The sequence below is a fragment of the Furipterus horrens genome, unplaced genomic scaffold, assembly GCF_987537825.1.
Source record: "Furipterus horrens unplaced genomic scaffold, mFurHor1.1.pri manual_scaffold_10, whole genome shotgun sequence".
NCBI lineage: Eukaryota > Metazoa > Chordata > Mammalia > Chiroptera > Furipteridae > Furipterus > Furipterus horrens.
In genome coordinates, this window is record NW_028327180.1 from 36872511 (window position 1) to 36888530 (window position 16020).

General features: G+C 53.6%; 1 protein-coding gene and 1 non-coding gene across 9 annotated transcripts; both read right to left on the minus strand.

Annotated features, from left to right (window-relative positions):
* Window positions 1–5136: 5136 nt before the first annotated feature.
* RNF126 (ring finger protein 126) lies at window positions 5137–16020 on the minus strand. Of its 8 annotated transcripts, none has more exons than XM_090289099.1 (9): window positions 15778–16020; window positions 8914–8972; window positions 8497–8560; window positions 7927–8171; window positions 6781–6853; window positions 6642–6711; window positions 5814–5907; window positions 5461–5576; window positions 5137–5363 (listed from the first exon to the last, which is right to left on the minus strand). In XM_090289099.1, exons 1-9 carry the CDS (start codon window positions 16008–16010, stop codon window positions 5214–5216), a joined length of 1104 nt encoding a protein of 367 aa, XP_090145225.1. In that variant the 5' UTR covers window positions 16011–16020; the 3' UTR covers window positions 5137–5213. The 8 variants fall into 8 exon arrangements, with proteins under 8 accessions (XP_090145225.1, XP_090145226.1, XP_090145224.1 ...); XM_090289100.1 differs by having other exon boundaries at window positions 8008–8171; window positions 8497–8599; XM_090289098.1 differs by having other exon boundaries at window positions 8497–8599.
* Window positions 11323–11486, minus strand: LOC149999533 (U1 spliceosomal RNA). The gene has a single exon (XR_016513793.1). It is a non-coding gene; the product is annotated as a U1 spliceosomal RNA (small nuclear RNA).

Sequence of the window (16020 nt, forward strand, 5' to 3'; positions counted from 1 at the left end):
GTGGCAAGAAAGCTATTCTTTCAGTCCTGCTAATTTATAGGAAGTCTCAGTTCCCTGGCTGTGATCCTATTGATCTGAGAATTTGTCACCTGTTCTCCTTGTATTTCTATTTAAAGTCAATGTGTCAATGTATGGCACTAGCTTTCCTCTCCTGATGGTGATACCAAGTTTCCTTATAAAACTTAAACAGTCAAAACATTAATAAAACACAAAAAGGGTGGAGGTAAATATAATTAAATGGGCAATACAGTGTCAAAGGGTTGGAGTTTGGGCAACACCATGTTTTAGAAACTGTTTGTGTATGTCAGGTTCTCAACCAGAAGATTTTGTCCAATCTGAGCCAGGAGACATTCAGATAAACTCGAATGGTGGGTCACTCTATGAGACTTCAGAAGTATCCTTGTTGAGAAGGCCACGAAATGGTGGGGATCTCTAGATGGAAGGAAATGGCATCTGATTCCTGCGGCTTCTGTAACAAGTTACAACAAACTTGGTACCATAAACAACAGAAATGTATTGTCTCCCAGTTCCAGAGGCCAGAAATCCAAACTCAAGGGGTGTGGACGGAGCTGCACTCCTTCCAAAGACTCCAGGGGAGGGTCCTTCCTGCCTCTTTCAACTTCTGGAGGCTCCAGTGGGGGTGGGGGTGGGGTCCCTGGGCTTGTGGCCATACCCTTCTAGGCTCTGCCTCTGTTGTCACTTGTCTTCTGTGTGTCCATTTAATCTCCCTCTGTCTCTCTCATAAGGATACCTGTGACTACATTTAGTGTCCACTAGTATGATCTCCTCATTTGAAAATCTTTACTTAATTGCATCTGCCAAAACTCCTTTTGCAAGTAAAGTAAAATTCATAAATTCCAAGGATTAGAATGTGGACATATATTTGGGGGCCATTATTCAGCCAATTCCAGAGACTAAAGGGAGAACCAAATGGATTTCGTGGGTTGGGATCAGAAAAAAAAAAAAGCTATTTAAGGACACTATGGGGACATTAGGGGAAATCTGAGCATGGATGGTAGATTAGATTGCAGCTGGGTTATGACAAGGGACCATGCCTTTAGGAGACACATCCGTTGTGCTTACAGGGGAAGCAGCACCATCCCTGTGGCTCATTCTCAAATATCCACTTACTATACATAAAAACATTACATATGTGCTTTTTTTTTTTTTAGGTTTAATGTAAGCAGTGGACACATCAAAACACAGCTCAATTCACTTTCACAAATTGAGCACACAGGTGTTCCAAAGAACAACCAGCTGCCAAAATCCCTCATCCCCAACTCCATCACTGCCTCCAAGGATAACACCCCTATCCCTTTGCCTCACACCATTTGTTGGTTTTCCTGTTTTAGAATGTCACAGAAATAGATTCCTTTTGTATCTGACTGCTTACTCAACATGAAATCTGAGAGTCATCAAATTGTGTTTATTTTTTTTTTCATGACTGCATAGTACTCCCTTGTGTGCATTTGCTGTGGTATATGAACCCATTCTACTGCTGATGAAGAGCAAAAAGAAGACATAAAATTGGGGACTCCAGGTACAGGTCATTCATTGTGCTTTACCCACTAAGATGGCTGTCATCAAAATGACAATCACAAGTGCTGGTGAGGATACAGAGTAACTGAAACCCTCATGCACGGTGGACAGGAATATTAAATGGTGTAGATGCTGTGGAAAACAGTCTGGAAGTTCTTCAAAAAGTTAATCATAGAACAGCCATATGACCCAACAATTCTACTCCTAGGTGTATACACGAGGAGAAATAAAACATATGTTCACACCAACACCTGTATACACACATCCACAGCAAATGATATACAACAACCAAAAGACAGAAACAACCAAGTGCCCATTAACAGGTCAATGGATAAACACAACGTGGTGCATCCATACAGTAAAATATTACTCAGCTGTGAAAAGGAGTGAAGCACTGACACTCGCTATAATATGAATAGACCTTGAAAACACGATGCTCGGCGAGAGAAGCCAGACACAAAAGGCCACATAATGTGTCATTCCATTTATGTGAAGTGTCTAGAACAGGCAGGAAGTGGGTTAGTGGGTAATAGGGGATGGGGGATGAGGTAGGGAGTGGATGCTAATGAGGAAAGGGTTTCATTTTGGGATGATGGAATATTCTGAAACTAGAGGTGGTTGAAAACTCTGCATGTACTGAAAACACTGTGTGGTGTGTAAGTTATATATATATATATTTTTTAAATTATATTTCAATGAAACTTTTTAAAATAACACCTAGGGCAGGGTCAGCTTCCTGGGTGTGGGTCCCATCCATCACACAGGGTTCCCAAGATTACCCTCCTGGGGAGCAGGGTAAAAACACTCTAGGAAGGGAAGACCAGGTTTCTGGCTGGCTGGCAAGTGGGGGATGTTATTCCAAGTCTGTGTGCTATACTTCTGCTCCAAAAGTAGACTATTTAATTCCATTCTTCCGGCCTTCCCTTTCCTGGCCCATTTTCTTTTTCTTTTATGCTCTTTTTCTTTTTCTTATTTTATTTTAGAGAAGAGAGAGAGAAAGAGAGGAACATCAGTGTGAGAGAGAAATATTGACTGGTCACCCTCTGTAAGCACCTCTGTCAAGGGATAGAGCACAGAGCCTGCAACCCAGGCATGTGCACTGACTGGGGATGGAACCAGTGACATCTCGCCTGGAGGGACCATGCCCAACCAACTGAGCCACACCAGACATTTCCTGGCCCATTTTCCAGAGAAGAAACTGAGGCTTGGGGAGGTCATGCATGCATGCATGTCCCTCAGGTGTTGGCCTCAGAGCCCCCAGTGTGGTGAGACAGGCTGGGCTGGAACCAGGCCATAGGGCCACCCTACCCCATATCAGGCCTGGGGTCCTGAGGCTTGGGCATTTGCCACAGCCCCTGCATGGCTCTCCTAGGGCCAGGAAGAGGGATCGAGAATCTCCAGAGCCACCAGGAAGGCAACTCAGTTTTCGGCTGGAACAGTTATCCCTCCAGTATTCCATCAGGGCAGGCTTGTCACATTCTTCACCCCGGTGCTATTTAAAGATGCCACCTGGGGCCATGGCTGTAGGACTGGGCTGATGGAAGCAGAGGGTCAGGAATCGGAACCCTGGGATATGTCCTGTGTGGGATCATGGGGAAGTTGCTGCCCCTCCCAGACCTCAGTTTCCCTACCTATCAATGGTGCCTCTTGGCTCTGTATTTATGAGCTTCACTGTACTACCAGAGTCCAGAGCACGGGGTGGTTCCTAGCAAACCACCTCCTGGGCCAGAGACTGAAGGATACAGCTGTGCAGTCACCAGGTCTGGGAAGGGAACTCCAGGCCAAGACACAGCCTGTCAAAAGCTCAGCAGTAGGAACCCATGGGAGTGTTGAGGCAGTGACGCGTGGGAAAGCCAGGGGTAGTGAGGGGGTCGGGGAGCCAAGGGAGAGAGGGCAACATGGACATACTATGGGGTAACAGGTTCTGATGACATATTGCCTCACATGGCAAAGGGACTTTGCAGGTGGAATTAAGTCAAGGCCCGAGATGGGAATGATCCTGGATACCAGGGGCCCCAGTGTCATCACAGGGTCCTCATAAGAGGAGGCAGGAGGGTCAAAGTCAGAGATGGAAGAGGTTGTGCTGCTGGCTGTGAGGATGGAGGAAGGGGCCACAAGCCAAGCATGTGGCATCTCTAAAGCTAGAAAAGGCCGGAAATGGTTCTCCCTGGAACCTCTGGAAGGACCAGTCCTGCTCACACCTGGGTTTAGCCCCGTGAGACTTATGGAAGACTCCTGATCTCACAACTGCTAGAGAATAAATGTGTGTGGTTTAAGCCACAAAGTTTTGGTGATTCATCAACAGCAGCTATAGAAACACACAGGGTCTGAAATTGAGTAATGTCTTCAGGGCTCCTCAGTTCTTTGGGGAGTCAGGGTGCCTCATGCAGGCTGAGGGGCTTCATGTCAGTATCCTCCACAGGCTGGGGGGCAAGTGAGGGGATATGGGAGTGCTTTGTCTGGGGAAGCAAGCGCCCACCAACCTCTCAGCACCCCTAAGCTCCCACCGCAGGGCTGAGTTTGGCAGCCTCGGGCCAGGCAGTTCCACTCTAGGCCTCAGTTTCCCCTTCTATAAAGTGGGGATGATGATGCCATTTACCCCATGGAGTTTTATGGGAGGCTAACATGGAAGCCCCTCCCAAGCCAAGGTAAAACATCCTTCTTGAGGCAGGTAAACAATCCCTGGGACTGGAGGTGAGGACTCCCACCCCTCCCAGCCTTCTCCTGCCACTTAAAATACAGAAAACAGTCAGGAGTCACTTACCTGTGGTCAGGGCCAGGTTCCACCTAGGTGACCCTGCACTCCACAACAGCCTTCATACATGAAACCCCATCAGCTGTGATAAGGGCAAGCTGGAAAGACCCCACGTAACAGCTCAGCACACTGGGATTTCCTATTTCACATTTTGGATGCAGTGACCCTCTGCACCTTTACTTTTGAACCTTGCCAGCCCACTTCCAGGGTTCTGGTTTGGGACAGTGGTGTTGGCTGGTGCCCAAGAGGCACAACCATAGGATTTGGCGCAGAAGGAAAACACCAACCACTGGCTTCTCTTTCTAAGTAGGTGTATTTTTTAAATAACTTTCAAGATACACATATTTTTTCCTTTAAAAAAACGTCTGTCAGAGCGGTTTTGTTCTGTTTTGCTGGTCATCCTCGTGGTCCCAAGCCCCCTGCACTCAGGGTGGGGACTGTTGGCCTATCTGGTGGGGCCAAGACTCCGGCTGAGCGGCTCTACCCCATCTTTCCACAGATCATGCAGGGCTGCGTGTAAGCTAATGTCCATTTATTTCAAGGCAGTAATAATTTAAAATTATAAAAACCTTTTTCCACTGTTCAACGTGTAGAGGATTAGGTTAGAGACAAATGAGACGGGGAACGCTGGGGACGCCTGGGGGCGACATGTGCCCTGCACCCCTCTGTGCCCAGCCCTTCCAAGAGATGTTCCTAGGGGAGGGCCAGGCTTCCTCCACAACCTGGAGGCAGTGGATCCTCTGAGCCTCTGCCCACAGCTGGGGGCACAGCTGGCACCAGAGTCCATGGGAGCCATGATGGTATGAGAGCCAAGGCGGGTAGGGGGCACCTCCTGGGCTCTGGGACGTTGGTGTCCCCATGCCCGCCGGGTCTGAGCTGGCTGGGGTTCTGTGCTTACTCTGGGGACTGGCAGGGGGACTCAGGAGTTGCTTGCTGGGTTCTCATTGCTGGGTGAGCTCGAGGAGGAGGATGACGAGGAGGAGGAGAAGCTCACCCCGGTCAGGCCTGGGGGGTTGGTGGCTGTGTTCTGTCCTGTGAGGCTTTTTCGGCAGACAGGGCAGCTGTCGTGCTTTGTGGGGACAGAGTGGGGAGAAGAAAGCAGTTCAGAGGCCGGCAAGGGGCAGGGGTGGGGAGGGCCATGTGGCCTTGACTACCTGCCTGCTCACCTGCTCCAGCCAGGGCACAATGCAGCCATCATGGAAGAGGTGGTTGCAGGGCAGCTGCCGCACACGCTCACCCAGCTCGTAGTCATCCTTGCACACAGGGCACTCCAGCCCAGAGCCTGTGGGAAAATGGGCACCCCTGTGACACCCCCAACCAAAGGTGTCCCATTGGGGAGTCTGCTCATCCAGGGCACATCAGACCCAGGAGAGGGGGACAGGCTGTGTCCTGAGTCCTGTGTCCCAGGGGAACAGAGGGGACACTGATAAAGCCTCCCCTTCAAGCCGACCTTTGGTCCAACAGAAAAGTCCCAAGGAAAGTGTCGTGAAAAGAAGCTGAGTGACTGAGGGCCACATACCTACGTGTTCCTCAGTGACAGGGACAGTGGGGAGAGCCTGGATTTTCTCTTTGTCTGCGGGTGGGGGGCCCGTGTTTTCAAACTGATTGAGGAGCTGAAAGACAAAAGGCCAGAGTGCAGGAGCTCGATCGGTGGGCAGGGCCCCTTGCCCCGCTGGACTCTGAAATGCAAGGCTGGGTTACCTGCAAAAGCACCGAGGCTGTTTGTTCTAGTCCCCCAGAACTCCCACTTGGGGGTTAGAGGACAGGTACCCCATGAGGTCCAGCGATGGGCCCAGCCCACTCTTCTGCTCCTCTAGTCATCATCACCTCATAGCCAGGAAGGGAAGACTGGCCCTGGGGCCAAGGGTCTCACCCAGGGGCTCATACAGTTCTGCAGTCTATGAGGCATGAGCTAGAACCAGAGGGCTGATCCCGCCAGAGACAAAATACTCAAACGGGTCATTGGCAAGCAGCTCTGAAAGTGGCAATGTTCCTGCTTCACAAGTGCCACTGAGGTCACAGTTAACACCCATCCCGAGAAAGACTGGGGAATCCCACATGGGACAAAGCCAGTACCCACGGCACCAGCATGCCATTTCCTGCTCCACGGTGGTGCTGCCATGACAGGAGAAAGCACTTGGCTGGTGTACTCCGGCCTCAGGATGGAAGTTATAGGGAGGTGGGGAGCTGGGAAGGGAAGCGCTCATGCCCAGGATGCACTCCACCAGGAACATACTCCCACAGTCCTCTCAGGGCTCCAGGGTTTTATGGGCCTGTCAAAACTCCTCGTCCCATCAGAAGAAAAGATGTGACGCCCTTAGACCACCTGGGGAGGCCCACCCCGTACCTGTGTGATGATTGCATCCAGCCCGTTGGCCCCCCAGGCGTAGTCCATCGGGTTTGAGTGCAGGACACCCCTGGGCAGAGACGTGTGGGGTTCAAGTGGCAGAGGGGCGGGGTGGGGCTTGGGGAACCCGCCCACCTACTCACCAGGGGCCCAGGCCCAGGTTGGGAATGGTGGCTGGAGTGATGATGCCGTTGACCAGCTGCTGGATGATCCTGGAACAGAGAAAGGCCAGGCATGCACTCAATGCCTTCCCAGGACCAGAACCCTCCCAGGGAGGACACACAGGGAACTTGAGCCCAGCTTCTAAATCCACAGCATTTAAAGGTTGTGCTTTCAACTAGTAAGATTTGTGGTGAGAAAAAAGAATGAAACATGACAGGGACCCAGAGAAGCGTCTTCCTCGCTGAATTCCAGGCCAGGATGCCCCAAGGCCTGGATGGCCCCTATGGCCATGTCACCACATCCAACCTCCATTATACAACCTAGGGGAACATCCTGGAGGTCATGAGAACTGTGGGGTCAGCCCTGCTGTTCCCAGTGGCCTCCAAAACATCCAGCCCAGGTCCTAGTGTACCCAGAGCCCAGGATCAGTGGGACATGGGTGTCGCTCAAACATGAGACAGCTGGAGCATGAGGGATGGGCTGGGTCTCCAGCTCACAGTGAGGAAAATGGATACACTCCATGTTGGTTTAAACCCATCATGACACCGGTGCTTCTCCTGTCCAGTCAAGGCCATCTCAGAGACCTGCGAGAAACCTAGCCCCGCCTCCTCTGGAGGGATGGGGCCTGCAAGGAATGCTCCATTTTTATTCAGTCCTTCTGAGTGCCCTTCCCCTTCCTATGCTGTCCTCAGCTAAAAAGGAGCCGTTCTGGTGACAATCTGCACATAAGAGAGGGCTAAGGTCTCTGCTACAAGGCAGGGATGCTAAGAACTCCCGACTAGCTGCCACTCTAGGACAAGGACCCAAAAGTAAACCAGCCACACCCAAGTCAATGAGACCCTGCTCAGAAGGATGAGGGGGTCACTCGGTGAACATGAGACCTCCTCAGCCCTGCTCAGGTCCTTCACCCACACTTTAGCTCTCCCACTCCCCTGGCCCAGCCAGGGCCCCAACCTCCATCTGTACCACCCCATTTTGTATGGTGGGCTTGGCTGGCTCTGCCAGAACCCATGTGAGAACTACCCTGCCCAGAGACAACATCCACAGCTCTGCCTGAGTGAGGTGGGGCAGGCTAGAAGTCCCCAAGAGCCACCCACCCACCAGCCACAGCTAGCCCCCTCACCCTTCCAGCGTGGGGACGCCTTCATGCCGGCTGGGGGCCCGCCTCGGGGTGAGGCGGGCGCGGGGCTGCCGGGCGCCATACCGGTGGCGGGACTGCTGCTCTCTCTCCCGCCGGCTCTCAGGGTCCCTGCCATTGTCGGCCAGTGCCCCTGGGGGGAACGTGGGGATCTCAAAGCTGTCATCAAAGATGCCGAAAGCAAACTGCCCGTAGCCCTGAGGCAGCGTGAAAAGGTGCTGGTCCATGTTCTGCGGGAGGAAGGCCGTGACCATGGGCCCCTTGCATGGGCGCCATGGGTCCTCCCCACTGTGGCAACTGTCCTAGGCTCAGGGCTTTGAGGGGACAGGGAGACACCAGGGAAATCTTGGCACATGTGTGGGACATAGGAGGGGAGGAGGGACCCAGGAAGGGGAATTCAGGGGGATCAGGGGTCAGGGAGGACAGCCCTGCCTGCTGGGGAGCAGGATGGGCGTCTCCCAGAGGATAAATGACCGCCTGCAGGATGAGGGGCTGAGCCTGTTTCCTCAGCCATGTGGGGCATGATCCACTGTCAGGGGAGGCCAGTGAACTCACCTCAAATGGCTGCCTGCTTTGGTCTGTGGGAGCTGTGGAGGGAGCGGAACCGTTCTCTGTACTCCTGGGTGGACACGGTGCAAGTCAGCAGTGGGGTGACCCGCTAGAGAAGAGGCAGGACCCCTGCCTGACCCCCACGGGCCTCAGGGTCACTCTCTGCCCTCTGCAGTCCCTGCCCTCATCCCAAGTAAGAAGAGTGGAGATCATCTGAACATCTTGCTGCCCAGGGACTTCAGGGCACTGCTCCAGATCTCACCCCCTACCCAACATGGCCCTCCCAGGCTCTGCCCACCAAGATGGGTCTGAACCAGCACTGGGCTCAGCACTCACATGTCCTCTCATCACAACTCCACTTTCTCACCCTAGAAGCAGCACACACCTAGGCCCAAGGCCTCTGTGACCAAGGGGCTGCATTACCTGGTCTCCTCTGGAAGCTCTTCGATGAAACCAGACTCACATCGTGGGCAGATGTAATCCTGCAAGAGGAGAGAGCAGGTGAGCATGGCCTCAGAGTCCCAGCCTCTGTGTCGTCTGCATCCAGGGGCCCACTGGACACCTCTGCCTGGAGCAGGACACACCTTTAGCCCAAGCCTCGGACCACAGCAACCAGCAGAGGACAGAAGTGAGGCCCAGGGGGGACATCACCTCAAGAAACCCATCTGTGAAAATGCTCCAGTCCAGGGTTAGACCTAGCAGAGGCTGAGCTGATGGGCATAAGCAGGGCTCATGCAAAGACATAATCAACCATGGCTACAACTTCTGTACCTCAACCTGCTCCTCTGCAGGTGATCTCCCCGCCTGCCCATATTCCAGTCACAGTTTCAGAGTATCCACTCAGCACATCAGCTGATGAAGACTGTAACAAGGCCTGCAGCAAACACTGGCCAGCTAAAACGAGTCTAGCAAGCTGGTCACAAGAACGTTTTGAGTCTCTCTCTCTCTGGTGTGTGCGCATGTGCACACAACCACACACATATAAAGGAGGCATAGCCCTGGGCAGGTGCCTGACCCTATACTCCCAGAGGGCTGCACCAAGAGACTAACTATGGAGCTCCAGGGCTACCTGGGCCTTCAGAGCAGGTCAGCTCCCAGGGAGGCAGCCACTGAGGGCAGAGGGACCAGCCCCACAGTGGCATTTCTGGAACATTCTGGCCGTCCTGACATACAACCTATGACCCTAAGCTGGAATGTGACCCTATCTGCAATGGCCACACCCCCTGCACCCCTCTCTCCAGAAACCAAGTGGCAGACTGCAATGTCCTGAGGGAAGAATGGAGGACCCACCCCTAACACAACATGTGTGAGACCTGAAACCAGGCTGATGTCCCTGAAACAAGCCCAGCTCACATTGTGCTCATTGGGCATGTGCAGATCAGGGCTAGCAGAGGTGTTCCTAAAGTCACAGACAGCAGACAAGATGTGTACAAGGCTTGTTTCTGCCCAAGGTGACATCTCATAAGTGCCCCATGTGACAATGCCCTCTGCAGGAGCAGCCCTATGGGGGAGGGTGCCAAATACCTCCATCTGGACAGTGGGTGCCACACCACACAGTGCATACCTGGTCCCTCTCACCTGCCCCACTGCCAAAAACAAAGCTGCCAAAGCGAAGTGGGGAGGGCAGGTGGGAGCTGCACAAAGCATGGGTCCTTGTATCCAAAATAAATTAAAACTCCTACAATTCAACAATAAAAAAACAAACAACCCAGTTAAAAAATGACCAACGGATCATTTCTTCAGGTACACAAATGGCCACTGCCCATAAAAAAAACACTTGATACCACCAGGCAACAGAGAAATGTAGGTCACAACCAGTGAGACACCCTGTATACTCACAAGATGACTACACTCAGACAGACAACAGTGACAAGTGCTGGCGAGGATGTGGAAGAGTCAGAATCTCCAACACAGGCAATCTCTGTGTTCTTCCAAAAATCACACAGTTGCCACACGACCCTGCTAGGCGTCCACCCAAGAGAAATTAAAAACGCCCACATAGAATCCTATACAAGCATGTCCTTGGCTCCATGTAAATGGAGCCACAACATGGTAATAACCCGAATGTCCATCAACGTATAAATGTCATCACCCACACACTGGAATATCACTCAGCCATGAAACGGAGTGAAGCACTGACACTCGCTGCAACGTTGGATGGACCTTGAACACAGGCTCAGTGGAAAAAGCCAGACACAAATGCCCACACATTTATGTCAAATGTCCAGAACAGGCAAGTCCACAGGGCCAGGGAGTTGGTCCGTGGTTATCAGGGGCTGGGGAGGGGGAGATGAAATGTTCTGGGTTAGATCGAGGGGATGGGTGCAAGACTCCAAGTGTACTGACCAGACTGAAGTGTACACTTTAAATGGGTCATAATGGTAAGGACAGCCCTCTGCCCTCCTGAGCAGGGTCATGGGGAAAATGGACAGCTCCACCACAGTGAGTGACCATGAGAGTCATAACCCCACATGGGATTCCCAGCCAGTGGACAGTCACTCAGGAGCTCCTCCTATCGCCCTCCTGCCAGGCCTCAGCCTGTTCTTTACTTCAAGGTTTCACACAAGCTACAGGAGGCTTTGTGAACAGGCTCATGGGGAAATGTGGCTGCAGGGGAGCCAGATACCCCCATAAACATGGCAAGGTCAAACAAACCTGAACTCTGATCTGCCCACCATCAGGGGTCTACCCAGGGAGCCCTTCAGCTCTGGATCCATGGGAAGATCCTGGTGGAGCTCCCATCCCCATCCTGCAGATGTGCCATGTGGCCTTAGCCTGAACGTCAGTTTGACCTTCTGGAAATGGGCCACCTATTCTCCCACTTTTCTTTTTCAGGGGAGAGTGCAAACACAGTTCCCCCTACCACGAATTATGCAGTTGATTTTCCCACATTTGGGAAAATCGCAGGGGTCAGCACATCCGCAGTGCAATGGATAAAGCCCCTCCCTGAGAAAACCACCCTCGTGATCATGGTATCTACCCTGTCAGGTAAGTATTATTATCCCACTTCAAAAAAAAACAAAAACTTGATTTACTTACTTTTAGAAAGAGGGAAAGGGAGTGAGAAAGAAAGGAAGAGAAACATCAATCAGTTGCCTATTGCACTCCCCCAGACAAGGACCTGGCCCACAACCCAGGCATGTGCCCTGACCAGGAATCAAACCAGTAACCTTTTGGTTTGCAGGAAGATGCCCAACCCATTGAACCACACCAGTCAGGGCTATTCTCCCACTTTTATGGCTCGTTGCAGCTCGTAGGTGCTCAATGCTCTCAGCCTATGCAGCCTATCCCATCGTTCTTGTCCTTCAAGGTCCCCACACCTCCCTGAACCCAATGGTTCTCTGTTCACACATCACCCCCCCACCATCTCAGCACAGAGAACAATCAGCAAACAATCAACTACAAGACAATCTGGCCGACCACTCCCACAACTCCACCCCCCACCCCCTCCAGACCCCAAGTCCAGACTACCTCAGCCCTCACCCTCTCCCTCTCACCCTGGCAGCCTTACATCGTCCCCTCTGCAGGAGCACTCTTCCCCATATATCTACCTGGCTGACCCCCTCACGGAAGCTGGGTCTCTGCTCAAACGTCACCTCCCGGCTGCAATCCTCGGTCTCCCCACCTGTAAACGGAGGACGGCCTCAACCCCAGGGCTCTGAAATCCAGCAACCACTAAGGACCCGAGGGCTGTGGTTTGACAGTGGTCCGTGGTCAGGCTGCCTCTGTGCTCTGTCCTCCAGAGAGCCCCTGCCAAGTCCACAGCAGCCTGTCTGAGCCGTGGGCTGCCCCACACGTGAGGCAGGGCTCCAGCCTCTGCTTGCAGGCGGTGGGGAAGGAGCCAGAACCAGGGGTCTCCCAATGCTTTCCTCCTTGGAGATCATGTCCCAGAGATTTTTATTAAGTCAGAGTATTCAATGGGAAAAACCCACATCCCAGCAAGAGGACTGTGAGATGAAGTGTATCCCTCTCACAGGACAGAACCTGTCTCTGGCGACTGCTCCACTTTCAGGTGGGGGGTCGGGCAGGAAACAATCTGCTTGCTGTACCCTAACTTCTGAGCACCTATCTCTAGCCAATGACTTGTCATAAATTAGTTATTTCTCCCCTCACAGAGAGGGGTGAACGGTAAGGGCCCCACACCAGCACCAGCACCATGGCAACAGCAGTGGCCAAAACACCAAGGATGGCACACAGATGCTAATCACCGAGCACTCACTCAGTTCACTAGGCCCCCAGGACATGCCCAGGAGGTGCTATTTGGCCCCTCCTTAGTGACAGGGAGAACATGGAGGCTTTGACAAGGGAGCCAAGGTCACCAGAGCCAGCCTTAAGGATGGGCACCGCCCTTTATTCTAACTGCGGCCACACATAAGACAGAGGGCCCACAGCCAGGGGCATACAGTGAAGTTGGGGAAACCGAGGCAAGAGCTGGCGAGATGCCTGGCCCACTCTACAGTGACATTGGCCTCTGGGGCCCAGGCTCCTCAAGGTCACTCGAGATGAAGCAGAGCTCCAGGCGCAGCACCACGGAGGGCTGCAAAAGCTGAGACCCAAATACAGACCATATGAGACTCCTACAGCCCCTGGACCCTAGGGGTACACCTGTTGCTCCCTGATCCCACGTAGCCCTCCTCAAATGTCACTGGACACAGAGACCTGCTCAGACCCCATGAGAAAGCTGACCCAGCCTCATCCCTGTCCCTCACACCCAGTCATGCCCCATCTGTGCCCCCAAGCCTCCATGAGCCCTATTCATGGATGCTGGGGTACACAGCCTTGCTGGGACCTGGTGTCATTTAAGGCCTACTTCGTGCCAGCCACATGTGCATTGTACACATACAACCCCAACACATGGTTTAACCCGTGGCATCTACCTAACCCAACCTTCCTCCATCTTCCCAGGCTGTTTCTGACACCATCAATAGGGACTGAGATTCCACCTCCCACGGACACAACAGGTATGCAAGAACCTGCACTGAAAGAGGACTGACCTCTGCCCAAGCCCTAAGGATGTCGGGCACAGCAGGTCCACATCCAGAACCCTGTAGTCATGCACATCCACCATGTCCCCAGCACTCCCGTTTCAAGGGATGGATCAAGTCTGGGCCTGTGCACCAGCCTCTAGGCCTCTAAGCCAGCTGGCCTGTCTGGTTCCTGCTCCCACATGCAGCACTCCAGCTAGACCACCTAGCCTTTCCCTATATGTCCCAGGAGTCAGGAGCTGGGCTCCTCTCCATACATGTATTCCCACTGGACCTCATCAATCAAGTGCAGATGATCTCACCAAACCCATTTGACGGTGAGTAGACTGAGGCCGAGGGAAGTTGAACACCCCACCCAAAGTCACACAGCTGAGAAGTGGGGCAGCTGGGTGCAGCCTCAGCCTGATCCTAGAGCCAAACCCAGCTGGTAGAGGAAAGCCCCTGAGTTCAGGGTGCCTGAGAAGGTGCTACTGTGACAACAGCCAGTTCCTATCACAGCAGTAGTAGGAGCTGTATAAAAACCAGCACAAGCATCTTACAGCAGACACAGTGGGGCTAGTTTCCCACAAACAGAAGTCCTGGTTTCAGGGGGCAAGTGCTGGCTAGGACCTCCCACTGTTACCAAGAGCCAACTTTCCCTCCCTGAAAACATTAGGTGTGCTCCTTAATGATAAAATCACCCTGTCTACTAAGTCTCATTGAATCCCACTCCAAGTACCCTCCCACCACCTAGACACCTCCTACCTGTCACATTTGCTCTTATGATATTTACCAAGATTCCTGACTAAATATTTGACAATTCAATGTTGGCTTCCTGACCAGCCTATAAACTCTGAAGGCAAAGGTCATGGCTACCTTTTCACCACTAGATTCTGTGACTAGAAGGGTGCTCATCAGCCCCTTAACAGTCAAAAGAGGTCAGGGTCCTCTTGGTCCAAGGCCACACCGCCAAGAAGTGGCCAAACCAGACCAGGACCCAGGCCCTGTGCTGGCCCTGGCCAGGCTGCAGCCTCAGCCTCCAGCTTCCTGATAGTTCTACACAAACTGCTTTGGGGTGAGCCTAAGACTCAGGACCCATCTGGGGCTCATATCAGCTGTGAGGGGCTGCATGCGACTAATCCAGGCTGGTGAGCTATCAAATGACCAGCCCCTTCCTGCTACCATGAAGAAAGAAAGAGCCAGAAGTGAAGAGTGCAGGAAGCCGGAAGACGCAGAAGCAAGACTTCCGGGAGATTGGAATGGGGCAAGTACTGGCTCCCCAAATCTTTGCTTGTCCATCTGAGGTTTCGTTTTATATTCCCCTGGCGGGGGGGGGGGGGGGAATCCCCTTGTTTCTGGAAGCCACACCACCCCTACTCTTTCTCTCCTCCTGGGCCTAGGCACCACTCTCCAAGCCCAGGTTCTAGTTCCTTTTCTTCTCTGTAGTTGAGACAATGCGGGCAGACTCTTTCTCCTGGCTCCTCCTGGCCCCCTCCCAGTAGCAATTCCTCTTTCCAGGGAACGCCACAGCTAGAAAGAAAGGAGTAAGAGTGTGGCTCTGAAATCAAAACAGGCTCTTCCACCCACCAGCCAAGTGACTGCGGGGAGGTAAAGTACAAGAAGCACACCCTGTAGGTGCTCAGTAAATCCTCACCACTTCCAGATCCCACACCTGCTCCCCATGAGCTGGCCCAATGGCAAATGTCAAGACAGTGGCCACCCTAAGCGCCACGGGCCTGTTTTTCCACCTGTGAAGTGGGAATGGGTCAGCCAGGAGCAGGGGAACACCGGTCCTATTCCAGGAGGCCTGGAAAACTGTCTTTAGCCCCCTCTTGCACCACACGGAACTATCAGGCCATCTTGTAAGACATTGGCCTAAATGAGCAGGAGGCAATACCGGGCCACAGGTTGGGCTCAAGCCCCAAGGGAGCGCAAGAACGCAAGCTCGCGGCAACTGTCAGACCCCGGCAGGGCCACAGCCGCTCGTCCCGACGACAGAGCGCAACTAGACGCTGCGCTGACGACGCGCTCTGGGAACGGCTCCCGGTCACCTCTCCTTCGGCACCCCTCTTCCTCCTGGGAGGCGCGATGGAGCAGGTCACGCGGCCTCTATGAGCCTCCGTTTCCCCGTCAGGGACCCAACGGCCACAAGGGGCGGGAGCCTGCGGAACGGGATCACTGGCCCCGCTGCGCCACCAGGGACAGACTCCGCCTCGGAAACCTCCGCGGAGGCCCGGGCCGACGCCGCCGGGGCTCTGTTTCCTCTCCTGACCAGCTCGTCGCAGGCTGAGAGAGAGGGCCCACCGCCCACCTCGGAGCTCACCGGCAGGCGCGGCACGATCTCAACCGAGCAGCAGTGGCAGAAGAACCGTCCGGGCCGCGGCGACGCTTCGGCCATGGCCGCCGCCGCCTCCTCCGCGCCGCCCGCCCCCTGCGCGGCGGCGCCTGCCGTTTGCTGCTCCCTCGCCGGCCTACGAACCCGCGCACGCTCACGCACAGCACGCACAGAGCGTGGGGCGGAGTGGGGAACGCGGGAGCAGATCTGGCGGCGTCCATAGCGGGCGGT

Excerpts from the sequence above, each read along its gene's own strand:
- RNF126 (XM_090289098.1), bottom strand. The coding sequence starts at position 16,010 with ATGGACGCCGCCAGATCTGCTCCCGCGTTCCCCACTCCGCCCCACGCT. Across the intron at positions 6,854-7,926 it reads GGCGTCCCCACGCTGGAAGG|GATCATCCAGCAGCTGGTCA; the intron begins GTGAGGGGGCTA and ends TCTCTGTTCCAG. Across the intron at positions 6,712-6,780 it reads TGGGCCTGGGCCCCTGGTGA|GGGTGTCCTGCACTCAAACC; the intron begins GTAGGTGGGCGG and ends GTCTCTGCCCAG.